At 41.9% G+C, this 26,731-nt stretch overlaps 2 protein-coding genes across 3 annotated transcripts; one reads left to right on the top strand and one right to left on the bottom strand.

Moving 5' to 3' along the window:
• The first annotated feature begins 8,292 nt into the window (after nt 1-8,292).
• On the top strand, nt 8,293-14,785 carry LOC120024079 (serine incorporator 1-like). Its single transcript, XM_038968200.1, has 10 exons — nt 8,293-8,402; nt 10,228-10,389; nt 10,503-10,696; nt 10,853-10,932; nt 12,067-12,204; nt 12,349-12,518; nt 12,675-12,765; nt 12,868-13,012; nt 13,153-13,377; nt 13,865-14,785. The coding sequence occupies exons 1-10, from the start codon at nt 8,364-8,366 to the stop codon at nt 14,001-14,003; spliced, it is 1,383 nt and encodes a 460-aa protein (XP_038824128.1). The 5' UTR covers nt 8,293-8,363; the 3' UTR covers nt 14,004-14,785.
• On the bottom strand, nt 14,769-21,510 carry LOC120024078 (heat shock factor protein 2-like). 2 transcript variants are annotated; one of them, XM_038968197.1, is made up of 11 exons: nt 21,334-21,510; nt 20,789-20,897; nt 20,573-20,700; nt 17,823-17,947; nt 17,642-17,717; nt 17,431-17,489; nt 16,965-17,046; nt 16,572-16,684; nt 16,228-16,482; nt 15,942-16,053; nt 14,769-15,629 (listed from the first exon to the last, which is right to left on the bottom strand). In XM_038968197.1, the coding sequence occupies exons 1-11, from the start codon at nt 21,424-21,426 to the stop codon at nt 15,270-15,272; spliced, it is 1,512 nt and encodes a 503-aa protein (XP_038824125.1). In that variant the 5' UTR covers nt 21,427-21,510; the 3' UTR covers nt 14,769-15,269. The 2 variants fall into 2 exon arrangements, with proteins under 2 accessions (XP_038824125.1, XP_038824126.1); XM_038968198.1 differs by having other exon boundaries at nt 15,272-15,629; nt 15,991-16,053.
• Nucleotides 21,511-26,731: the final 5,221 nt, after the last annotated feature.

Genomic DNA, 26,731 nt, shown 5'->3' with positions numbered 1-26,731 from the left:
GAAGAGACTGCTGGGTTGGTAGCAGGAGTGTCAGGGGAGGTGTCTCGCAGTGTCTGTCAACACCACTATGGTGGAAAGTCTGGACCACGCCCCTCAAGTGGATTTACCCGGAGGAATAACAGGATCTGCAGCGGGTTTTCTCTAAGACCCAGGATACACGGCGGCCTCCTCATCGCCCCTGGGACTGTGCCATTGACCTGCTGTCTGACACAGCCCTCCCGAGAGGACACGTCTACCCTCTCGCCTATGCGGAGGCCATGGATACCTACGTACAGGAGAGCCGACAGCAGGGTTTTATCCGCCCCTACGTCACCAGCCTCCTCTAGCTTATTTTTTGTTATGAAGGAAGACTGCGCCCCTGCATTGATTATTTTTGAAGACTGAATAAAACCACCATTAAGTTCAGCTATCCATTACCCCTCATCCCAACCATCATCGTTGTGGTTTAAATAGATTACATTTTGGTCTATTCTGTTAACAACGCCTAGCATGTCTCGTTGGTCAGGTCTGTGCTGGGAAGACTGTTGGAGCAGCCCTGTGATATATATATATATATATATAGTTAAAGTCGGACGTTTACATACACCTTAGCCAAATACATTTAAACTCAGTTTTTCACAATTCCTGACATTTAATCCTAGTAAAATAATTTGGAGAAATGTCCTCTGGTCTGATGAAACAAAAATAGAACTGTATGGCCATAATGACCATCGTTATGTTCGGAGGAAAAAAGGGGAAGCATGCAAGCCGAAGAACACCATCCCAACCGTGAAGCACGAGGTGGCAGCATCATGTTGTGGGGGTGCTTTGCTGCAGGAGGGACTGGTGCATTTCACAAAATAGATGGCATTGAAGGAAGGAAAATGATGTCTATATATTGAAGCAACATCTTAAGACATCAGTCAGGAAGTTAAAGCTTGGGCGCAAATGGGTCTTCCAAATGTCAATGACCCCAAGCATACTTCCAAAGTTGTAGCAAAACGGCTTAAGGACAACAAAGTCAAAGTATTGGAGTGGCTTTACAAAGACCTGACCTCAATCCCAAAGAACTGAAGAAGCGTGTGTGAGCAAGGGGGCCTACAAACCTGACGCAGTTATACCAGCTCTGTCAAGAGGAATGGGCCATAATTCACCCAACGTAATTGTGGGAAGCTTGTGGGAGGCTAACCAAAACGTTTGACCCAAGTTGTCACGCCCTGACCTTAGAGAGCCTTTTTATGTCTCTATTTGGGTTGGTCAGGGTGTGATTTGGGGTGGGCATTCTATGTTTTGTTTTCTATAATTTTGTGTTTCTATGTTTTGGCCGGGTATGGTTCTCAATCAGGGACAGCTGTCTATCGTTGTCTCTGATTGGGAACCATACTTAGGTAGCCCTTTTTCCCTCCTTTTGTTGTGGGTAGTTGTCTTTGTTTGTGGCACTATAGCCCTTAAGCTTCACGGTTGTTTCTTTCTTTTATTGTTTTTGTTGGCGTCATTCAAATAAAAAGGAATATGTACGCTTACCACGCTGCACCTTGGTCCACTTCTTTCAACGGCCGGGACAGAACTACCCACCACCAAGGGACCAAGCAGCGTGCGCCAACCTGGAGGACGAGCTGGACCGGGGAGGAGAGAATGGCAGGGGACAAGACCCGGTCACGGAAGCCCGAGAAGCAGCTCCCCCAAAAACATTTGGGGGGCACATGGGGAGATTGGCGGAGTCGAAGTTTAGACCTGAGCCAACTCCCTGTGCTTACCGTGGGGAGCATGTGACTGGTCAGGCACCGTGTTATGGGGTGATGCGCCCGTTGTCTCGAGTGAGCATTCACAGGCCGGTGTGCTCTGTGCCAGCGTCCCGCATTTGCCGGGTGGAAGTGGGCATCCAGCCAGAACGGGTAGTGCCAGCTCTGCGCTCAAGACCTCCAGTGCGCCTCCACGGCCCAGTGTATCCGGTGCCAGTGCCAAGAACCAAGCCTCCAGTATGTCTCCCCAGCCTGGTGAGTCCTGTGCCTGCTGCCAGAACCAGGCCTCCTGTATGTCTCCCCAGCCTGGTGAGCCCTGTGGCAGCTCCACGTACCAGACTGCCCATACGTCTCCTCACTCCAGTGATGATCCGTGGCACGAAGCCTCCAGTGATGATCCATGGCAAGAAGCCTCCAGTGATGATCCGTGGCACGAAGCCTCCAGTGATGATCCGTGGCAAGAAGCCTCCAGTGATGATCCATGGCAAGAAGCCTCCAGTGATGATCCATGGCACGAAGCCTCCAGTGATGATCCATGGCAAGAAGCCTCCAGTGATGATCCATGGCACGAAGCCTCCAGTGATGAGTCATGGCACGAAGCCTCCAGCGACGGCCTCCAGTCCGGAGCCTCCAGCGACGGTCCCCAGTCCGGAGCCTCCAGCGACGGTCCCCAGTCCGGAGCCTCCAGCGACGGTCCCCAGTCCGGAGCCTCCAGCGACGGCCTCCAGTCCGGAGCCTCCAGCGACGGTCTCCATTCCGGAGCCTCCAGCGACGGTCTCCAGTCCGGAGTCTCCAGCGACGGCCTCCAGTTCGGAGCCTCCAGCGACGGCCTCCAGTCCGGAGCCTCCAGCGACGGTCCCCAGTCCGGGGCCCGCAGCGAGGGTTCCCAGTCCGGGGCCCGCAGCGAGGGTGCCCAGTCCGGAGCCCGCAGCGAGGGTGCCCAGGCCGGGGTCGGCGACGAGGGTCCCCGCAGGTGCCACCAAAGTGGAGTGAGCCAGTGGTGGAGCGGGGTCTGCGTCCCACACCTGGAGGCTTCTTGCCACCTTGGTCCACTTCTTTCAACGGCCGTGACACAAGTTAAACAATTTAAAGGCAATGCTACCAAATACTAATTGAGTGTATCTAAACTTCTGACCCACTGGGTCATGTGAAATAAAATGTGAAATAAAAGCTGAAAAAAATTATTATTTCTACTATTATTCTGACATTTCACATTCTTAAAATAAAGTGGTGATCCTAACTGACCTAAGACAGGGAATTTTTACTAGGATTAAATGTCAGGAATTGTGACAAACTGAGTTTAAATGTATTTGGCTAAGGTGTATGTAAACTTCTGACTTCAACTGTATACGTGTTTGTTTTGGGCTATTTTGGGTAGAGAAATAAAACCCTCTATCTCGTATTCCTGCGCCTGTCTCCTATCATTATACTGTACAACGTGACATGTATTAAGTCTGTTGCCCAGCACAGAGACCAATTAAAATTTTGCCGACTATTGAGTAATACCATTAATACCATTACCATTATCTTTGTATTCTATTAAAAGTGTATTTATTGGCCTCCAGAGTGTCGCAGCAGTCTAAGGCACTGCATCGCAGTGCTTGAGGCGTCACTACAGACCCTGATATGGAAATTATAATTTAGTATTGGCATTTGCATTCCCTCAGTTTGAATGTACCTGTCATACAATGAGAGACATAGGCCTATTTCAGTCATTGCAAATTTCTAATGGATTAAGGTACCCTACCAAATGAATGCTTGAATTCATTTCTTGTGTAGTGGTTCATCTATTTGTAGAATATGCCTATGCATCACTGAACACTAGGTGATGTGTCACCTCCACAATTGCTCTCTTCCCAGAAATAAAATGAGCAATGAGGTTTTCTGGAAACGTACTCAATTATGAAACGTAACACTGAATCCTAGACCAGACAGCCAAAGAGAAAATGAATTTTCCATGGTATAATTGTGATATTTAATATGCATGTATGCATGGGAGGGCAGGGAACATATGCACCCCTTTTCAGCTGGAGAATACACAGACTAACTAAACTGGGACAAAGCCACTGCAATGTTGGAGCTAGAAACATTAGCATTTCACTGCAGCTGCAATAACATCTGCAAAATATGTGTATGAGACAAATAAAATTTGAATTTGATTAGCAACACAGTTTTGTGTTGTGAACCATGAAATGATGCAAATCCATTTCAAGAGTCTCAAATTGTTGGGGTCTCTTGTGATGGTGAGAAAAGTGTTATGCATGAATTTCCCCTAGACTTTCCTATTCTACTAAATCATCAGTGACAGGCTATAGTCAGAGTTTCTTTGCTATAGTAGCTTGGAGAGGTAAAACGAACTGCCTCAATACATGACGACCCTTGATAGAATTAGGCTATTGTGTCCCTAATCTTTTCCGATTCCCATTAATGCAATTAGTTTTATGAGTACTGTCTGAACAAGGAGTCACTGCCTCTTATTGCACAGAGTAGGCCTATGTAAGGCTTTCATCCAAACCAAACAGGGCAAAGAATAGAATTAGATCAGGGAGGAAATTAATCTTCTTAATCGAACAAAAGCAATTAAAATAGCAACAAGCTCAGACTGTGCTCAATACACAGCCAAAATTAGGGTAGCCTCATGCTCAGTGAGGAAAGGCTCAATTATCACCTGAGCAAGGTATCTGGAAAACTGATGCCCATGTGAAACCCACAAGCCAAGGCTCGTGCGAGGCTACTTCTGAAACTCAAAGTACTCATGGATGACTTCCTAATTCTCCATATCCAGAATATGTGTTTATCCAAAATAGCCTAAAGGTGATAAAGTTACCAAATATCTGATCTAACATCATGTTTGATTTGTCGACTGTGAACTTTAACAGTAGCCCTTCGCTCACTGAAAAAGCCATGCATGAATCATACTTATTTCCCACACTTTCTCTTTTTAATCTATCAGCAGCATTTGTGCTCAGGGGGCATTTACATGTTCAATGTGACTCAATTATTAAAATTAGAAAACAGCTAAGAAGTAAGTCAATTCAATGAGATTTTCTTCTCAAATCAAATCAAATGTTATTTGTCACATACACATGGTTAGCAGATGTTAATGTGAGTGTAGCGAAATGCTTGTGCTTCTAGTTCCGACCATGCAGTAATCTCTAACAAGTAATCTAACCTAACAATTTCACAACAACTACCTTATACACACAAATGTAAAGGAATGAATAAGAATATGTACATAAAAATATATGAATGAGCGATGGCCGAACGGCATAGGCAAGATGCAGTAGATGGTATAGAGTACAGTATATACATATGAGATGAGTAATGTAGGGTATGTAAACATTATATAAAGTGGCTACATTTATTACATCAATTTTTTCATTATTAAAGTGGCTAGAGATGAGTCAGTATGTTGGCAGCAGCCACTCAATGTTAGTGATGGCTGTTTAACAGTCTGATGGCCTTGAGATAGAAGCTGGTTTTCAGTCTCTCAGTCCCCGCTTTGATGCACCTGTACTGACCTCACCTTCTGGATGATAGCGGGGTGAACAGGCAGTGGCTCGGGTGGTTGTTGTCCTTGATGATCTTTTTGGCCTTCCTGTGACATCGGGTGGTGTAGGTGTCCTGGAGGGCAGGTAGTTTGCCTCCGGTGATGCGTTGTGCAGACCTCACTACCCTCTGGAGAGCCTTACGGTTGTGGGCGAAGCAGTTGCCGTACCAGGCGGTGATACAGCCCGACAGGATGCTCTCGATTGTGCATCTGTAAAAGTTTGTGAGTGTTTTTGGTGACAAGCCGAATTTCTTCAGCCTCACCACGCTGTCTGTGTGGGTGGACCATTTCAGTTTTTCCGTGATGTGTACGCCGAGGAACTTAAAACTTTCCACCTTCTCCACCATTGTCCCGTCGATGTGGATAGGGGGCTGCTCCCTCTGCTGTTCCCTGAAGTCCATGATCATCTCCTTTGTTTTGTTGACATTGAGTGTGAGGTTATTTTCCTGACACCACATTCCGAGGGCCCTCATCTCCTCCCTGTAGGCCGTCTTGTCATTGTTGGTAATCAAGCCTACCACTGTAGTGTCGTCTGTAAACTTGATGATTGAGTTGGAGGCGTGCATGGCCATGCAGTCATGGGTGAACAGGGAGTACAGAAGACGGCTGAGAACCCACCCTTGTGGGGCCCCAGTGTTGAGGATCAGCGGGGTGGAGATGTTGTTACCTACCCTCACCACCTGGGGGCGGCCCGTCAGGAAGTCCAGGACCCAGTTGCACAGGGCGAGTTTGGAGGGTACTATGGTGTTAAATGCTGAGTTGTAGTCGATGAACAGCATTCTTACATAGGTATTCCTCTTGTCCAGATGGGTTAGGGCAGTGTGCAGTGTGATTGCGTCGTCTGTGGACCTATTGGAGCGGTAAGCAAATTGGAGTGGGTCTAGGGTGTCAGGTAGGGTGGAGGTGATATGGTCCTTGACTAGTCTCTCAAAGCACTTCATGATGACGGAAGTGAGTGCTACGGGGCGAGAGTCATTTAGGTCAGTTACCTTCGCTTTCTTTGGAACAGGAACAGTGGTGGCCCTCTTGAAGCATGTGGGAACAGCAGACTGGAATAAGGATTGATGGAATATGTCTGTAAGCACACCAGCCAGCTGGTCTGCGCATGCTCTGAGAACGCGGCTGGGGATGCCATGCGAGGGTTAACACGTTTAAATGTTTTACTCACGTTGGCTGCAGTGAAGGAGAGCCCGCAGGTTTTGGTAGTGGGCCGTGTCAGTGGCACTGTGTTGTCCTCAAAGCGAGCAAAGAAGTTGTTTAGTTTGTCTGGGAGCAGACGACGATGTCCGCGACGGGGCTGGTTTTCTTTTTGTAATCCGTGATTGACTGTAGACCCTGCCACATACCTCTCGTCTCTGAGCCGTTGAATTGCTACTCTACTTTGTCTCTATACTGACGCTTAGCTTGTTTGATTGCCTTGCGGAGGGAATAGCTACACTGTTTGTATTCGGTCATGTTTCTGGTCACCTTGCCCTGATTAAAAGCAGTGATTCGCTCTTTCAGTTTTGCGCGAATGCTGCCATCAATCCACGGTTTCTGGTTGGGGAATGTTTTAATAGACGCTGTGGGTACAACATCACCGATGCACTTGCTAATAAACTCGCTCACCGAATCAGCGTATTCATCAATGTTGTTGTCCGACGATATGCGGAACATATCCCAGTCCACGTGATCGAAGCAATCTTGAAGCGTGGAATCCGATTGGTCGGACCAGCGTTGAACAGACCTGAGCACGGGCGCTTCCTGTTAATTTCTGTCTATAGGCTGGAAGCAACAAAATGGAGTCGCATTGTAACCATTTAGAGGGGGAAAACACGTTGTTTCAAGTTAAAGTCTCAGGAGAATCAGGTACAAATGTAGTCTTGGTCCTGCCACTGATAGCCAGCAAAGAGAGAGCAAAATGGTAGATACTGCTGTTTGTCTGGAGTGAAATTGAAGGGAATGTGAGACAATTAATTTGATTTATTCCACCCTGGATACAGTTGCATTCAATATGTAACAATGTTCATTGAACAACAATGAAGGCATTGTGTTTAGAACAAACTAACAGATTCAAAGCAACAAATATGCCAATTTTCTGAGTATGCTGAATTTATTCACACTGGTGCATGATCACATCTTTGATCACATACGCAAGGCTAACCGGAAATGAGTCATAGATGGTGGATTCCCATTAAAAAAACAGAAGTGGCAGTGAGATTGTTAAGAAAGAAGTGATAACAGGGGTGGTATTAAGTGTTGAGGAGGATCAGTTGAAATGGAAGATTCCCGGTGTCTGTGATGCCCACCGTTTGGTGCAATGGAGAGCGTGGGGAAACGGAGAAGACATTGTCTGTCCTGCTGGGCTTTGATGTAGAGTCTTTGTCAACAAGGTCAAGTTAGGAAGTGTAAGTTATCCCATGAGAACTTTTGTTTTCTGAAAATGCCAGTTATGGGCATGTTGCAGTAGTGTGTAGTAGGGAGATCCCTAGATATGAGAAGTGTGCAGGAGCAGTGACGAGAGTGGTAGCGGAAGATGGGTACAGGGTGAGGGATATTGAGAGGATTCCTGTGGATAGGCAGAGCTCAAGAGAGAGAGCGATGGGAAGAATATGTGCTTCAGTAAGGTGTGATTTTTAGTATTCATAGCCATGGTTGTCAATAGTACTGTAGAAATGGATCGGAAGTCACAGAAAATAGAGGTTGTGGTGGCTGCCGCAGAGAAGTACTTTGGATTGCAAGGATTTTTTGCAGAACAGTTGCATGGGGTGTTGAGTGGTAGAGTTCTATCCTCTCAGACCGTTGGTCTGGAGTAGGATTAGATAGGGTTAAATAGTGGAATGGGGTGTTTTTTAGTTTTCTTAGAGGGTTAATAGTTGGCAGGGGAATTTTAATTTTTTCAAATTTTGTGTAATTTAATGTAGGTACATAATTTAATGTAGGTACAGTAGGCCGTGAAATGCCTCACACACCAGTACAGTAGATGGCGGTATATGCACCTTCAATTGGATGCGATCCACCAATCAAATCCTAAGAAGAAGCGCGATTGTATTGTAAACAGACGAAAAGCATCCATCTTTTACAGCACAGAGAAGTCTTATTTCGGCAAAATCATGGGGGCCGTTCTCGGACTGTGTTCCATGGCGAGTTGGGTAAGCCTTCGTTTTTATGATAATTAAAATAAAAGTCTACATCACTCAGATCCACTTTTTAAAAAACGGACCGGATCAAATATTTATTCAGACGACAGTTTCGCTAGCTACTGTAATCCTAAAGTAACTGTAGCTGTGTTAGCGTCAATGCACAACAACAAAGCCAGGGTGGTTCCCTGTTCAGTATGGCTTGGTGCATTGCCTTTTAATCAAATACATTGGCCCCGGGTAATCTTTCTAAAACATGATCACAATTTTAGCTAGCGTCAGATGGTTAAAATGATCATCATGTTATTGATTAACAATCGTCATATGCAGGTTTTGACAGTTCGATCCCCGAACTGGTTTGCTTTGCTTGCTCTCTATACGTTTACATTTTCAATTCTACAGCAATGTAGTTGAGACCTAGCTAGATAGCCACTTTGTTATTGATAGTGCCTATATGTTCAAGAGTATTTTAATGACCCACATTTCACAATGCACTGGTAGCCTAACTGGAGACGTCATAGTTAACGTTAGCGGTTATCTAGCTAGGTCTCAAGTAGGCCTACATTGCTGTAGAATTGAAAATGTAAACGTATAGAGAGCAAGCAAAGTAAACCAGTTCGGGGATCGAACTGTCAAAACCTGCATATGACGATTGTTTATCAATAACATGATGATAATTTTAACCAGCTAGCTACCGCCCGGTACTTGGAAATATTGCAACACCGTAGCTAGGCATCAAAACAGAATCAGATGTCAGATCACCGTTAACTATGACGTCTCCAGTTAGGCTACCAGTGCATTGTGAAATGTGGGTCATTAAAATACTTTTGAATTTAACGGCACTCAGTTCAGTTAGGCATATGTCTGTTATGTGATTTATATGTTTAAAGTAATGGTAAGATAATGACTAAATTATTTATACTTTCAAATTAATGTTAAGGCAATAACTAACAGTATTCCACCCTGTCACTGGATAATAGTGAGATCTATTTGAATCATAAGACTAGAATTGTGCATAGAAAAAGAGGAACTGTTAACAGACAAGGAACTGTGGCAGACAACTTGTGACCACTGTGAAACTGATAACAGGGAAGGAGGTCTCCCCACCCAGAGAGGGGAGAAACCGTTAGGCTTGCAGTAGATTATGTAACGTGTTGCAGGATATGATAAGCAATGTAGGTGTTGAAGTAAGACTTGTAAATGGCATTGACAGTGTCAGGAGAAGAGGGGCATTGATGACCAAATGTGAGGTATATAACCAAGTGTGCATTGTATGATTTTTAGCGCTCTCGTGAATAAACATTTTGACTATTGTAGCTGGGCCTCCGTCTGTTTCATTCAACCAGAATCTTACAAACTCTGGATTGCAGACTGAGTAGTTTAATTGAAGTTCGGTTTATGAACATTGAGAACATAATTCTCTTAACAATGTCTGGTATTGTTTCCTATTTAGTTTAACTAATCATATTCCTGAAACTATTTTCAAGCTAAACGTGTACCGATAACTGCCTGGTCTCTCTTCCACATTGGTATCAACTTGATTATGTTTGACACCTGCCGTGACCAGATCTCTATTCTTAGCAGAGATTTGGTTTCCAACGCAGTTAGCAACTTGGGAAAAACAAGTGTGTTGGTGTTATGTCAACCCTACGTAGATGTATTAACTTTTATCAATGAATGAAAACTCTATTGACTTTGTACTTAGGCTATATTCTAACTGTAAAACCATTCAGCGGTGGGCAGATATATTATTCTGTCAGCATCAGTTCTATACTTGTATGACTTAGCTAATTGGTTTGAATCACATTTAACCTCATTCCCTTGTCTTGCCTTGTAGATCCCCTGCCTGTGTGGCACTGCCCCCTGCATGCTGTGCAAATGCTGCCCCAGTGGGAATAACTCCACTGTCACCCGACTCATCTATGCCTTCTTCCTCCTGCTGTGCGTGGGCATCGCATGCATTATGCTCATGCCAGGGATGGAAGAGCAGCTCAAAAAGGTACCAAACTATGCATTTTATGTATTTGATATACAACATTTACAATTAAGACAACTAATTCTACACATTTTTGTTTGGCCTGACTAATTACATGTGCATCTTGGCTCTTGCAGATTCCAGGATTCTGTGATGGGGGAATGGGTACATCAATTCCAGGTGTGGAGGGTCATGTCAACTGTGATGTCTTGGTTGGCTACAAGGCTGTGTACCGTATCTGCTTCGGCATGGCAATGTTCTTCCTGCTCTTCTCCCTCCTCATGGTCAAAGTCAAGAGTAGCCAGGATCCCAGAGCTACTATACACAATGGGTAAATAGCACTGTGTCTTCTTCATATATGGGTAATGACAATATCAGTAAGCATTATATACTGCAATGCAGGAAGATAAATAAGGAACAAGGGTATCCATAAGTATATTTAAGTTCAAACAGGTCGATCAGTTAAAATACTTATGCTTTCTTTTAGGTTTTGGTTCTTCAAGTTTGCTTCTGCGACTGCCATTACCATTGGTGCATTCTTCATTCCAGAGGGTCCCTTCACAACTGGTAATGGCCCTTTTCATACAAATAATGTTTTTCTGTCTCATAGAAATGTACAGTACCAGTCAGAAGTTTGGACACACCTACTCATTCAAGGGTTTTTCTTTATTTTTATTATTTTCTACATTGTAGAATAATAGTGAAGACATCAAAACTATGAAATAACACGTATGCAATCATGTTGTAAAGTGTTAAACAAATCAAAATATATTTTAGATTCTTCGAAGTAGCCACCCTTTGTCTTGATGACAGCTTGGCACACTTTTGGCATTCTCTCAACCAGCTTCACCTGGAATGCTTTTCCAACCGTTTTGAAGGAGTTCCCACATATGCTGAGCACTTGTTGGCTGCTTTTCCTTCACTCTGCAGTCTAACTCATCCCAAACCATCTCAATTGAGTTGAGGTTGGGTGATTGTGGAGGCCAGGTCATCTAATGCAGCACTCATCGATCTCCTTCTTGGTCAAATAGCCCTTACACAGCCTGGAGGTGTGTTGGGTCATTGTCCTGTTGAAAAACAAATGATAGTTCCAATAAGCGCAAACCAGATGGGATGGCGTATCGCTGCAGAATGCTGTGGTAGCCATGCTGGTTAAGTGTGCCTTGAATTCAAAATAAATCACAGTGTCACCAGCAAAGCACCATCACACCACCTCCTCCATGCTTCACGGTGGGAACCACACATCTGGAGATCATCCGTTCACCTACTCTGCGTCTCACAAAGACACAGAGGTTGGAACCAAAAATCTTACATTTGGGCTCATCAGATTTCCACCTGTCTAATGTCCATTGCTCGTGTTTCTTGGCCCAAGCAAGTCTCTTCTTATTATTGGTGTTCTTTAGTGGTTTCTTTGCAGCAATTCAACCACGAAGGTCTGATTCACGCAGTCTCCTTTGAACAGTTGATGTTAAGATGTGTCTGTTACTTGAACTCTGTGAAGCATTTATTTGGGCTGCAATTTCTGAGGCTGGTAACTCGAATTAACTTATTCTGTGCAGCAGAGGTAACTCTGGGTCTTCCTTTCCTGTGGCGGTCCTCATAAGAGCAAGTTTCATCATAGTGCTTTATGGTTTTTGCGATTGCACTTGAAGCTAATAATACTCACTTAGCCTGTAGCTAGTTCACACTTCTCTCCCTTAGTTTGGTTCTACATAGGAATGGCTGGAGCTTTTTGCTTCATCCTGATCCAGCTGGTCCTGCTGATAGACTTTGCCCACTCCTGGAATGAGTCCTGGGTGGAGAAGATGGAGGAGGGCAACTCTCGCTGCTGGTATGCAGGTATGGTAATCAACAGGAGCTTCTCTTTAAGAATACCTTGTGAAAATGCACTGGTGACAGGTTGAGTTAAAGCAACCCTCTGTGTCTACACTTTTAACTCCCATTGTCCAGAAATAACCAGTAAGTCTAATTTCTCCCGTGCAGCTCTGCTGTCTGCTACCACCATCAACTACATCCTGTCCCTGGTGTCTCTGATCATGTTCTACGTCTACTACACCCACACTGACGGCTGCACTGAGAACAAGGCCTTCATCACTGTCAACATGCTGCTGTGTGTCGGAGCCTCAGTCATGTCCGTCCTGCCCAAGATTCAGGTAAGGAAGGGCATTGGACCAGCATGTCAACTCACACTCCATGTTGTACCCCAAAAACCTTAGTCTCTGGACCTTCATCTTGTATAATAAACATGTAATTATAATATGTTCTGACACATTTACATCTTAGTGTTATCTCACCCCTTTTCTCAACAGGAGTCCCAGCCAAGGTCCGGGTTGCTGCAGTCTTCCATTGTGACTCTGTACACCATGTATCTCACTTGGTCTGCCATGACCAACGAGCCAGGTGAGAATTTTAATGATCAAATGTTTCCGATACACCAATAAATGGCTAGCTCTTCATCAAGACAAGCACTCGAGTAAATGTGTTTGTCTTTGCCATCCACAGACAGGAAATGCAACCCAAGCCTGCTGGGTATCATTGGCCTCAACAACACCACCCCAGCTGGTAAGGACCACCCTGTTGTTCAGTGGTGGGATGCCCAGGGTGTTGTGGGGCTGGTCCTGTTCCTGATGTGTGTTCTGTACTCAAGGTAAGGAAACAAGTCCGACCCAAACAACAATGTCTGCAGTTTTCTCTTCGAAGAAACTGCTAATGCTATTTTACCATTTACCAGCTTTGTGCAGTTGATATTGACCCTGACAATAACATGTTATCCATTCATTCCTATAGCATCCGCAACTCCTCCAACACCCAGGTGAACAAACTGACTCTGACCAGTGACGAGTCTTCCCTGATTGAGGATGGCCACCACCCTGAGAACTTTGACGTGGAAGATGGTGAGAACCGTGCCGTGGACAACGAGAAGGACGGAGTCACCTACAGCTACTCCTTCTTCCACTTCATGCTCTTCCTGGCCTCCCTCTACATCATGATGACCCTCACCAACTGGTACAGGTGTGTATCCTCACTCTCTTGGATTATTTGGTCTGGTAGGATGATAACTAGGCAATTGCAGTAATGAGTCTGTAGCCTTAGTATTGAATATTGTGAAATATACACAGGTCATAACATGTAGAAGTTGTCCCTTTTCAGGTTTAGAAGTGACTGCTAAATGCTAACTCCCTTTCATTTAAGATGGTTAGCATAGCTAGTAAACAAATCTGTGGTGGTACAGTCGTTTTTAACTCTAATGCAATTGATTGGTTAAGTATTACATGAACATGTATTTGGGTTGACATCCATACAAGCATTATACTCCGATTTTTACCTCAACAGTGTGAAATGCACACAAACAGTAGCCTAAATTAGATCTTTCCCTCACGGCACTTTTCCCCCACACATTTCCATGGCAATTCCATTGTTTTGGTCCAGTTTGATTGACCTCTTTTACCGCATCTATCCCTCCTGGGTTTGACTTGTCTGTTGTTTTTGATTTTCTCAGCCCTGACTCCAACTATGAGACAATGACCAGCAAGTGGCCCTCTGTGTGGGTGAAGATCTCCTCCAGCTGGATCTGCATTGCCCTCTATGTGTGGACTTTAGCAGCCCCACTGGTCCTGGTCAACCGAGACTTCGACTGATGATCTAAAGAATGGGGGGCAATCATTTGCTCATGATCATTTTGAATATTCAACTCTGTAAATACTGTATGTGTATTTCCCACCCACCCTTTTTGTTAATACTCTGCATGCATGCTATAGTATTGAATACATGGGTGTTTTATGTACGGTACCATGTTTTATCCTATTGCAAAGTTAAAGAATGTTTTTTTGCTGAGTTGGGGTTGTAAAGGTAGCCGGGGCTTGGAGAGATGGTCAGTGAAAGGAGGACTCTTCCTCAACTGTAATTGACTCTGGATAGGAGACATTCAGAAAGAACCATTGATTTGTTACAAAATGGGCAAGACTGCTTGATGTTTGATATGCTACACTTTGCTTTAAGTTATGCATATGTAGCAATGAAGTGCAGGGTTTCAGATATTAGCTCATTGTTGTAATCCTAGGTTAATTTCCATCAGTGATGTACCAGTGGCATATTATAGGCTAATCTACCATCATGCTTTGCTGTGCTTTCCTTTTCAGAACATCCTCCCAAATAGCAAAACTGAAACTACAGCTTTCCCTTTTGTTATCATGCACATCTTGTGTTATAGGTCAAATATTAGTCCTTTAGTTTTGTGTACCTTGTTACCTATGATTCACACTGGAGTTATCTTAATGTAAAATACTGATGTTCAGTGGATAAATTACTTAACATACTAGATGTGTATTCAGTATTTCCAGCAGACTGACAATTGTTGTCTTTTGACATGTATTAAAGTGCATTGTAACCCACCTTTTAATAAACTTTAAGGCAAAGCATGCATTTTCTTGAATATACCTTCACCTACAGAACAAAGCATTCAGAATGTAATGATGCTTTTGCTGTTCTTTTAATGTCACTGTTAAGCTTCGCAATCTATGAATCATGAAACATTGATACACATGGTACATATCAGACTACAGTACTTGAAATGATCAACATTGGGGTTCTACTAAGGAAATGCAGGCACTTCTGTTTTTTGTTCATTAAAGATTAATGTGATCCTTAAAACATATCAATACAGAAATCAATAATACAGTGAAACATTCCCCTTTTCACAAGAAATGCTGAAACCTAAACCAACAACATAATTGCAGCCTCATCTTTATGGGGTTTACGTACAGCTGTTAGTAGATTGTTTCTTCACTAAATGACGGAATGTCTTACTTATGAACAGAAAAGTACCAAAAGATACGGGGAAATAGATCATTTTGACAAGTATCTACAAAAGGTCCAATCCTTTTTCTGCTCCTTAGTTAACCTTGTTAAATCTCCAGCTGTGTCAAGTCAGTGGTGTCGCCCTCTGGGTTGAGTTCACACAGGTAGAAGAGCGTTGACTCGCTGGCCTCTGCCTCGGTCAGGGGCTCCAGGCGGATCAGAGAGCTTCGTGGAGGCTCCTCGTCTGGCTCCAGGAGGTCTGTGGGGACCTCAGTGTTGTGCTGCAGCAGGCTGTTTCCCAGCTCTGTGGCTGTGCTGCTGTCTGCCTCTGTGGCCAAAGGGGTGCAGCCATCCAGGAAGGCCAGCAGAGGGCAGGATGTGTACTGGACCAGCTGGTTGTCTGCTGAGAAACTAGACTTGTCTCCTTTGGATAGCAGCCCTGCATTTTCTTTGGGACCACCACTCCCCTAAAGAGTGAAATGAATGAGGATTCAGAAACACAAATTAAATTCACAGACTTGGGGTATAATCATTATGTCAATTCTGTGGCAAAAGGTTTCGCAACAGAAACCGTTTACTCCAAATGGGAAATGCAAACGAGAGTTTCTATTGGACAAATTCAGGTAGGTCCCTCCATGTTTCATTCCATTTGCTGTGTTTGGTTCTTAAACAGTTTCTATAACAAATACATCCCGGATATTGAATTGAGTGGGTTAACCAGGTAATTCTATACAAGTGCAAAACTGTAGATTTTGTATGGAAATGTAATTAACATAAACCTCTGTGGCCTCTAAAATATCTGGATCAATGCTGAACTGCTTCCCGTACAACATTGCCTGAAAGTCTTCCAAACTGCAGTCAATGCTGTCCAAGTAGTCCATCAGCTCAACCCTGTTAAAACATTTGGATGCCTATTAACTGTAAGACGAGACAATAATTCAATAGGTCTATATCCTTACAAATGAAAAAATGCAACACAGTAATATGGAACATAATGTGAGAAAGCCTTCTCAAGTTCTTCATGAAATACAGGCCACAAACGTAAAGCTAGTCAAGTCCACTTACTTGCCGAGGAGGTTGATATTCTGAGAAATAGCTCCACTCTCATTGAGGATTGAGTCCATCATCTTCATTGGATCCTCCAGGCTCAACCCTGACTGTTTGTTGAGCTGCAAGGTGCTGCTTGTGGGAAGGCTATCATATGTGCTTATGGTGGTCTCTTCTGGTTCGATTACTAAAGAGTAGGTCTGTCCTATACTGTCAGCGTTGTCTGTCTGTGACACAGTATTGCTGTTGAAGACCTCAACTATTTCTACATCCCTAAGAATGAAGGACAGGAGAAAAGGCATGAGGATGGATGATGGCAGATGGAAATATACATGAAACAATTTTTTTAAATGTTGAATTACGATTGATCCAATGCTCTTGAGGGGCCCTCTGTGATCTCTGTGTCATCGTCAGTTACATCACAGATGACGACATCGTCAGTAAGATCAGCATTCTTCAAACCACTGACAGAGGGCTGGGAGAGAGTTCAAAATGTACATCTTTAGAATAGCTTACATTGAGAAAACAGACTTTTGAAGTAACATAAACTCATATTATGGAAGAAATCTGCGCCGCCGCCAAAGTCAAGTTTTGTTCTTACAATGCGGCATTTTCCTGGGCAGTGATCCTGCCTTAACATTGTAAAAAAAATAAAAAAAATCTGTTTGCTAGCATTAGCGTCCTGACTGATTGGATGGACACCACCATGTACACCTTACATAGGGAGGTAAACCCATTCTGACCTCTACACATACTTTGTTGTGGTCCAGAGGAGGATCATCGTAGATTTCATGGATGTATTTAGGCTTCTTTCCATTGCTGTTCAGTAGAATAGGCCTGTAAAATGGAGATTCAGATGTAAAATGAATTAATCAAATCAAGTTTATTTTATATAGCCCTTCGTACATCAGCTAATATCTCGAAGTGCTGTACAGAAACCCAGCCTAAAACCCCAAACAGCAAGCAATGCAGGTGTAGAAGCACGGTGGCTAGGAAAAACTCCCTAGAAAGGCCAAAACCTAGGAAGAAACCTAGAGAGGAACCAGGCTATGAGGGGTGGCCAGTCCTCTTCTGGCTGTGCCGGGTGGAGATTATAACAGAACTATGCCAAGATGTTCAAAATGTTCATAAGTGACAAGCATGGTCAAATAATAATGTTAATAATGTTTAGTAATCGATGATGTCATTCAGAGGAAGAATTGCTATACTATGAAGCCTTACCTCTTGCGTTTTAAACTCATCCGGTTCTTCTGTACCAATGTGACGATGAATTGTATCAACTGCAATGAATAAAGACAATTATCATCAAAGTTAGACAACTATTATACCCTAAAGGAGAATTGTTAAGCGTTTTTATTGTGAGCAAATTGTTTCCAATTCAATTCCTACTGAATATGGAAACTCATTCTTGGTGCAGAATTTTTTGCTGCACCTTCTTAATGATTTGGTGCTGTTGGGAGTGCTTCTGTCTCAGGTCTGATATTTCCCTCCATAGACCTTCATTATCTCTGTAAACATAAATTCAAGCATGAGCATAGAACTGTCTCCAAACCAACACATCACTACTACTTCCTAACCTCCATTTGATAGCCAGGGCATGGCAGTTTGCTTACCTTTTCAGTGTGTTGAGTCTGGAATCAATGCTTTCTTGTTTTCCGTGAACATTCTGAACACTGGCCAAAATATTGGACAGGTCTTCCTGTCTGATCTTGGTATCATTTGGTCTTGCATTGGAAACCTGAAAAAATATGCCCTTATTCAGTTTGACGTACTTACTGATATAGGTGATTTATTTGTTTACCATCATATGTTTGTTTCCATGAGGTCTTAACTAGGGCTGTTGCGGTGACCGTATTACCACCACACCACAAGTCGAGAAGGCAGTCAAATTCCACATGACCGTTTAGTCACGGCAATTAGGCTTCTCCAAGCTCTGATGCTGCTGCTAGTCATTAGTAGCCTACCAAACTTGCTAACTGCCTGGTACTCAGCACGCTATTGTCCCTCTAATTACTATAACATCAATGAAAATGTTTTTGAAAATCTAATCAAACACTTCATGAGAACCCATCAGCTCATTTGTTTAGGCTATGCGGGAGAAAACAGAGTGATGGCCGCTAATAAAAAGAGGAGGATCCCATCAGCCTTCTAAAGGCTTGCCCTACTATATTTTTTTCTCAACTTCCCTAATACTAAGCACATTGCTTATATTTACAACAGGAGTAGAGCCTACTTGGCTGGCATGAAAATAAACCACAGGGAAAAGTCCTCCATTCCCTATTTAAGTGCATAGATTACGTATTTTTCCCCACTGCCCTTGTTTCGATACAGGTGCATGACAATGGACCATTCTAAATCAAAACAAATGTCACACATACAGTACCAGTCAAAAGTTGGCTTACCTACTCATTCAAGGGTTTTTCTTTATTTTTTACTATTTTCTACATTGAAGAATAATAGTGAAGACATCAAAACTATGGAATCATGTTGTAACCAAAAAAAAAAGTGTTAAACAAATCAAAATATATTTTATATATTTGAGATTCTTCAAAGTAGCCACCCTTTGCCTTGACAGCTTTGCACCCTCTTGGCATTCTCTCAACCACCTTCATGAGGTAGTCACCTGGAGTGCATTTCAATTAACAGGTGTGCCTTAATAGTTCATTTGTGGAATTTATTTCCTTCTTAATGCGTTTGAGCCAATCAGTTGTTTTGTGACAAGGGGGGGGGGGGACGACGACGACGACGACGATATACAGAAGATAGCCCTATTTGGTAAAAGACCAAGTCCATATTATGACAAGAACAGCTCAAACAAGCAAAGAGACATGACAGTCCATCATTACTTTAAGACATGACGGTCAGTCAATATGTAAAATTTCAAGAACTTTGAAAGGTTCTTCAAGTGCAGTCTCAAAAACCATCAAGCGCTATGATGAAACTGGCTCTCATGAGGACCGCCACAGGAACGGAAGACCCAGAGTTACCACTGCTGCAGAGAATAAGTTAATTAGCATTACAAGCCTCAGAAATTGCAGCCCAAATAAATGCTTCACAGAGTTCAAGTAACAGACACATCAACAACTGTTCAGAGGAGACTGTGTGAATCAGGCCTTCATGGACGAATTACTGCAAAGAAACCACTTCTAAAGGACACCAATAATAAGAAGAAACTTGCTTGGCCAAGAAACACAATCAATGGACATTAGACCGGTGAAAATTTGTCCTTGGGTCTGGAGTCCAAATTGGAGATTTTTGGTTCCAACTGCCATGTCTTCGTGAGACGCGGTGAGGGTGAACGGATGATCTCTGCATGTGTATTTCCCACCGTGAAGCATGGAGGAAGAGGTGTTATGGTGTGCGGGTGCTTGGCTGGTGACACTGTGATTTATATAGAATTCAAGCATACTTAACCGGTATGGCTACCACAGCATTCTGCAGCGATACAACATCCCATCTGGTTTGGGCTTAGTGGGACTATTATTTGTTTTTCAACAGTACAATAACCCAACACACCTCCAGGCTGTGTAAGGGCTATTTGACCAAGGAGAGTGATGGAATGCTGCATCAGATGACCTGGCCTCCACAATCCCCCGACCTCAACCAAATTGAGATAGTTTGGGATGAGAGGATAGGAAAATGCGTGCTCAGCATATATGGGAATGCCTTCAAGACTTTTGGAAAAGCATTCCAGGTGAAGCTGGTTGAGAGAATGCCCAACGTGTGCAAAGCTGTCATCAAGGCAAAGGGTGGCTACTTGATGAATCTGAAATATAAAATATATTTTGATTTGTTTAACACTTTTTTGGTTACTACATATGTTATTTCATAGTGTTGATGTCGTCACTATTATTCTACAATGTAGAAAATAGTAAAAATAAAGAAAAACCCTTGAATGAGTAGGTGTTCTAAAACTTTTGACTGGTAGTGTAGGAGTACCTATTTCTTTGTTAACCGCTCAACACAGAATAGCCGCATGTGCGCACTCCCTCAAATCATTTAGAAAATATTTATATTTTATTCAGCTTTGTTAAATTGTATTCTTCATACTATAAAATAATGCCAAGGAATTATAAGCAAATATTGTCTGCTAATTGAACTAGTGTAGCTCACAGCCATTTGGCATAGCCACATCTGGATCTAACATAAGGAAAACTCAGATTATGCTATTCTTTTCTGAAACAGACTATATTTTCTTTAGACATGTCTAAAATAAATAATGGATTTATTGTGAAGGTGTAGGATAGATTACATGGATTTATTAGGCTTTTTAAAATGGCTTGTAGACTATGTGTGGAGATGTTAAATGTGTTTATTTGCTTGACAATCAGCGGCTGACAAACCGCCACAGCCCTAGTCTTACCTTTCTTTTGATGTTTTCCAGCAAGTCATCCTGACCATGTTTAAAGTAATGATGCTGAAATTCAACTGGTCCATCCCTCTCTTGCTTTACTATGCCTGTGTCGATGTGCATCACTTTGCGAAATCCATCTGCAAATTGACCAGCCATTAGACAGCTGCACAAGAGGCATTCCAATAAAACAGCAGAGTCGCTATGTTTATAGAAGCGCTTACTTACACATATTCAGCTGTCTGACAAAGCTGGCCATGTTGTTGTGCTTGAAGAATTTGGGAAGGATATCCTTGGCAAATCGCTGTTCATCCATGACAAGGAAACTGTTACCTTCCTAAATAAATATGTATATATTAGGAGACTAGAATGTCTGCAACTACTTCCAATCAATTACATGTATGTGTGTTACATTTCAGGACCTAAATAGTGCATGGGTATTCTTGCTTTATTTGATCATGGAATGCTTATTTATATGCTCTTTTGTTAACTAGCCAATTTTATTGATATGCTATTATAAGAAGCTAGCCAATTTACAAACAGATCATTCAAAATAACGTGCTAGCTTTAGCCAGCAGGGACAACAATAGCAAAAGAGTATCACTAACAAAACAAAACGATGCTTCTTAAATCCTACTAATCGACACATGATTCTAGGACTAGGCAGACATAGCTACTATAACTGGCTAACTCGTTTCACACCCTGCAGAGTCAAGTGCTAGCGCTACCTAGCTCTGCCAGGCTGGCACGCTCAGTTGGGCAATTTAATTTACCTGACTCCAACAAATAAATTCATTTGTGTCAGAATCTTCCACAAGAGTCCAAAGCTTGGTGAGAAAGGCTGGTACATTTGAATTTTGTTTCATTTTGCAAACTAAAGATGGAAAGATGCCTTTTGGTGATGAAAGAAGCAAGTCGCTGAGAAGAAGAAAACAAGCGTCCTAAGCATGCATACGACTTCCTGTTTGAAGAGCAGCAGCTGATTGGTTGAATGTTGACTTACATTACGTTCACACGTGTAACATGTAGAATAATGCATAGATCATTATACGTTTGCAAATTATTGCTGAAATGTTTGAGTTTTTCTGTGACATGCATTAAAGTAACTGACCAGATTTCTATTAAATATGACCTTTAATAAATTGCAATATGAGTTAAATCGTTTCCTTCCAAAAAAAAGATAATTAAGTATTGGTGAAATGTTGTAGTTTTTCTGACATGATTTAAAGGTACACTCAGCAATATGATATAGATGCAGAAACTGAACAGCATAGTGGGTCAATTTCGGAAACAACTAAGAGCGTTGAAGCGCGAGGCTCAACTTCTCTGACTTTTTGGTGACCTGCATGATGCGAACCCAAGCACATGCGCCTGTGTGTGACTTTGTGAGAGAGAAGTCTGTATCTTCTCAATATCTGTGGTGCTACTACCTGCAATGTCAATTTGCTGAGTCTACCTATAAGAGGTCATACAATACGTTTCGTAGTGATTCCTATGTTGTTGATGTTAAGAATGTTTGTTGGTCTGTGGTGTGTAATGAGGAGCATCCAGACGCTGCACTTGACACATTTATGAAATTGCTTATTCCAGTTACTAATAAGCATGCACCCATTAAGAAAATGACTGTAAAAATGGTTAAATCCCCGTAGATTGACGAGGCATTGAAAAATTGTATGGTTGAGAGCGATGAGGCAAAAGGAGTGGCAAATAAGTCTGCCCAACCGATTGGAAAATGTACTGCAAATTAAGAAATCACATGACTAAGGTTGATAAAAAGAAGAAACTATACTATGAAACAAAGATAAATTATATAAAGAATGATAGTAAAAACCTTTGGAGCAGCTTAAATGAAATGTTGGGCAAAAAGGCTAACTCAGCTCCATCATTCATTGAATCAGCTCATTCATCACAAAGCCCACTGATATTACTTTAATGATTTTTTAATTGGAAATATCAGCAAACTTAGGCATGACATGCCAGCAACAAACGCTGACATTACACATCCAAGTATAACTGATCAAATTATGAAAGACAAGAATTATAATTTTGAATTTTGTAAAGGGAAAATGGAAGATGGAAGATGGAAAATTTGATGGAAAATTACTGAGGATAATAACGGCCAATATTGCCACCCCTATTTGCCATATATTCAATCTAAGCCTACTAGAAAATGTGAACCCTCAGGCCTTGAGAGAAGCAAAAGTAATTCCACTACCCAAGAATAGTAAAGCCCCCGTTACTGGCTCAAATAGCCGACAAACCAGCCTGTTACCAACCATTAGTAAACTTTTGGCCAGATACAATACTATTTTACTGTAAACAAATTGACAACTTTCAGCACACATAGAGAAGGACATTCAACAAGCATGGCACTTACACAAATGACTGATGATTGGCTGAGAGAAATTGATGATAAAAAGATTGTTGGAGCTGTTTTGTTAGACTTCTCTTTGGCTTTTGACATTATCAATCATAGTCTGCTGATGAAATAACATATGTGTTATTGCTTTACATGCCATGCTATATTGTGGATAAAGTGTTACCTGTCTAACAGAATACAGAGGGTGTTCTAAGGAACCGCCACTTTTTTTTTTCAATTTTCACTTAAAATGACATACCCAAATTGAACTGCCTGTAGCTCAGGCCCTGAAGCAAGGATATGCATATTCTTGGTACCATTTGAAAGGAAACACTATAAAGTTTGTGGAAATGGGAAAGGAATGTAGGAGAATATAACACAATATATCTGGTAAAAGAATATACAAAGAAAAAAATCAACCGTTCTTTTGTATTTTGTTTTGTACCATCATCTTTGAAATGCAAGAGAAAGGCCATAATGTATTATTCCAGCCAGGTGCAATTTAGATTTTGGCCACTAGATGGCAGCAGTTTATGTGCAAAGTTTTAGACTGATCCAATGAACCATTGTATTTCTGTTCAAAATGTTGTAGCAAGACTGCCCAAATGTGCCTACTTTGTTTATTAATAACTTTTCATGTTCAAAATTGTGCACTCTCCTCAATAGCATGGTATTATTGCACTGTAATAGCTCATGTAAATTGGACAGTGCAATTAGATTTAAAATAATTTAAGCTTTCTGCCAATATCTGTCACGGCCGTCAAAAGGTGGAGACCAAGGCGCAGCGTGGTAAGTGTACATTCTTATTTATTAAAAGAACGAACACTGAACAAACTAACAAAATAACAAAACGAACTGTGAAGCTAATATGGATAGTGCAGACAGGCAACTAAACATAGATCAAGAACCCACAAAACCAAAAGGGAAAATGGCAACCTAAATATGATCCCCAATCAGAGACAACGATAAACAGCTGCCTCTGATTGGGAACCAATTCAGGCCACCATAGACATACATATACCTAGACTTACCAAAACCCCTAGATATACAAAAACCCTAGACAGTACAAAACTAGCATTCCTACCCTCGTCACACCCTGACCTAACCAAAATAATAAAGAAAACAGAGATAACTAAGGTCAGGGCGTGACAATATCAGATGTGTTTATGTCCTGGGAAATTTTCTTGTTACTTACAACCTCATGCTAATCGCATTAGCCTATGTTAGCTCAACCGTCCCGTGGATGGGACACCGATCCCGATTATTAATGGAAGCATATGCAACGTAATCCAGGTAGAATCAGGAATTCCCCGGGCAGCTGTCTAGGCCCCTAATTCGATTTTCGATCTTTACTAATGACATGCCACTGGCTTTGAGTAAAGCCAGTGTGTCTATGTATGCGGTTGACTCAACACTATACACGTCAGCTACTACAGGGAGTTAAATCACTGCAACAAAGAGCTGCAGTTAGTTTCAGAATGGGTGGCAAGGTTAGTCCAATAAGTTAGTCCTAAATATTACAAAAACTAAAAGCATTGTATTTGGGGCAAATCATTCACTAAACACTAAACCTCAACTAAATTGTGTACACATTTTTTTGTTGTTGAAATTGAGCAAGTTGACTAAACTACTTGAAATAACTCTGGATTGTAAACTGTCGTGGTCAAAACATGTTGATACAACAGTAGCTAAGATGGGGAGAAGTCTGTCCATAATAAAGCGTTGCTCTGCCTTTTTAACAACACTATCAACACGGCAGTTCCTACAGGCTCTAGTTTTGTCACACCTGGACTTCTGTTCAGTTCTGTGGTCAGGTGCCACAAAGAGGGACCTCGGAAAATTACAATTGGCTCAGAACAGGGCAGTACGGCCGGCCCATAAATGTACACTTAAAGCTAACATTAATAATATGCATGTAAATCTCTCATGGCTCAAAGTGAAGGAGAGATTAACATCATCACTACTTGTTTTTGCAAGAAGTGTTGATGTGCTGAATGCACCAAGTTTGTTTAAACTATTAGCACACAGCTCGGACACCCATGCATACCCCACAAGACATGCCACCAAAGGTCTCTTCACAATCCCCAAGTCAAGAACAGACTATAGGAGGCTAACAGTACTACATATAGCCATGGCTACATGGAACTCTATTCCACATCAGGTAACTGATGCAAGCAGTAGAATCAGATTTAAAAAACAGATAAAATACACCTTATGGAACAGCGGGGATTGTGAAGAGACACACACACAGGCACAGACACACATACACATGATAAGACACACACGTAAACATGGATTTTGTATTGTAGATACGTGATAGTAGAGGAGTGGCCTGAGGAACACACTTAATGTGTTGTGAAAAGTGTTATGAAATGTGATGTAATGTAATATTTTCAATTGTATAAACTGCGTTAATGTTGCTGGACCCCAGGAAGAGTAACTGCTGCCTTGGAAGCAGCTAATGGGGAACCTTAATAAATACAAATACCTTTAAAGTGACAGACCAGTGCTTACAGATTTCTACGAAATATGACCTTTAATTAATTACAATATGAGTAAAATAGATTTCCTTACAAAAAATGGTAATTAAGTATGTTAAAAAGCAACCTTTCTGTGTTGGCAAACCCAAACAACAGAATGGTGTGGGCATTTACCGTTCATAAAAAATATTCATGCGAGTAGACCACTGATTGGCCAGCTCTATCAGGAAATATCTGTTTGAGTTAAAAGTTTGAGGTTGGGTACTTTAAATATTTTGTCTCCAATTTATGCTTTTGCCACAAATACAAGTATAGGATGAGTCAACAACATTATTTGGGTATGAGTTAAGAGAAAATGTACTTTTAAAAGTGAGATTTTCACTGAACAGTTATTTTAAGGTACCTGGAAATGTTCTCACACAGATATTGACAGCCTTTCAATTGATGCTCTTGAGTTAGCTGGCATGGAAGGATGCTCATAACACCCCCTACTACCTAGCTTTGTTTACATTAGATTGATGAGTCAATCTATGTCTTGCCACTAGGTGTCAGCCTTAGATCATGTAGTATGTAACATGTTTAGGATAGTTTCCTACCTCAGATACTTCTCAAATTTCTGCTCCTATAATTTATGCTCTTGGCACTTTTCTTCTAATGTAAATATTTGTTTGTTTTCATTACAATATGCTTTTCTTCAGCTCTATTCCCTGCATAAAGGTCTAACACAAATAAAAGTATAGCAATTATCAAAGTGCTGAAGTGAAATTAAGAATAAATTGTCAATTGTTCTTGATCATTTATTCAATTTCTGGAATATCTGGAATAAATATTTGCAATGTTCAGGACAAAATGTCCTGAAAAAACTGAGAGAAAGAATCTATTTACTATTATAGTCATTTCAGTGGAAAAAGCCATAAAGGAGAGTTCAGGGGTTAAGTAAAACCATTTCCCTCCGCAGTTTGAGAGAGCCACTGTTGACTACCTACCTGCTAGAGTGCAGCTAGAGTACAGCAGAAACAATGTGTGGGGGTTGGTTGGCCAAAACTACTGCTTTGTGAACCAGATAAGCAAGGACGTAACTTATTCCCAATAGAGGGCATTTCTTATTTGCCATAAAACGTACACTATTGTGGTCTATTGTTAGGTAACTTTTCATTCGATTGGTGTTTATTGCATTCTTCAGAGGGATTAATGCACATTTTTAAGAATTCCTAAATGCTGCACATGAACAAAATGTAATGCTATTGTACTGTATTTATCTCACACACATGAACTTAATTTCAGTGCTTTTTTCCCTCTGTGGCTTAAAAACATAGGCTAACACACTACACC

This window comes from Salvelinus namaycush, chromosome 29, assembly GCF_016432855.1.
Source record: "Salvelinus namaycush isolate Seneca chromosome 29, SaNama_1.0, whole genome shotgun sequence".
In the NCBI taxonomy this organism is placed as follows: Eukaryota; Metazoa; Chordata; class Actinopteri; order Salmoniformes; family Salmonidae; genus Salvelinus; species Salvelinus namaycush.
The sequence above is the reverse complement of the archived record's forward strand: the minus strand, read 5'-3'. Positions and strand labels throughout refer to the sequence as shown.

Coding starts and splice junctions, on each gene's coding strand:
- LOC120024079 (XM_038968200.1), top strand. CDS start 8,364: ATGGGGGCCGTTCTCGGACTGTGTTCCATGGCGAGTTGG. Junction 12,205..12,348: donor CTCTCGCTGCTGGTATGCAG/GTATGGTAATCA, acceptor TCTCCCGTGCAG/CTCTGCTGTCTGCTACCACC. Junction 12,766..12,867: donor TGCCATGACCAACGAGCCAG/GTGAGAATTTTA, acceptor TGCCATCCACAG/ACAGGAAATGCAACCCAAGC.
- LOC120024078 (XM_038968197.1), bottom strand. CDS start 21,426: ATGAAACAAAATTCAAATGTACCAGCCTTTCTCACCAAGCTTTGGACT. Junction 16,054..16,227: donor AATATCAACCTCCTCGGCAA/GTAAGTGGACTT, acceptor ATGTTTTAACAG/GGTTGAGCTGATGGACTACT. Junction 15,630..15,941: donor ATATTTTAGAGGCCACAGAG/GTTTATGTTAAT, acceptor TTCACTCTTTAG/GGGAGTGGTGGTCCCAAAGA.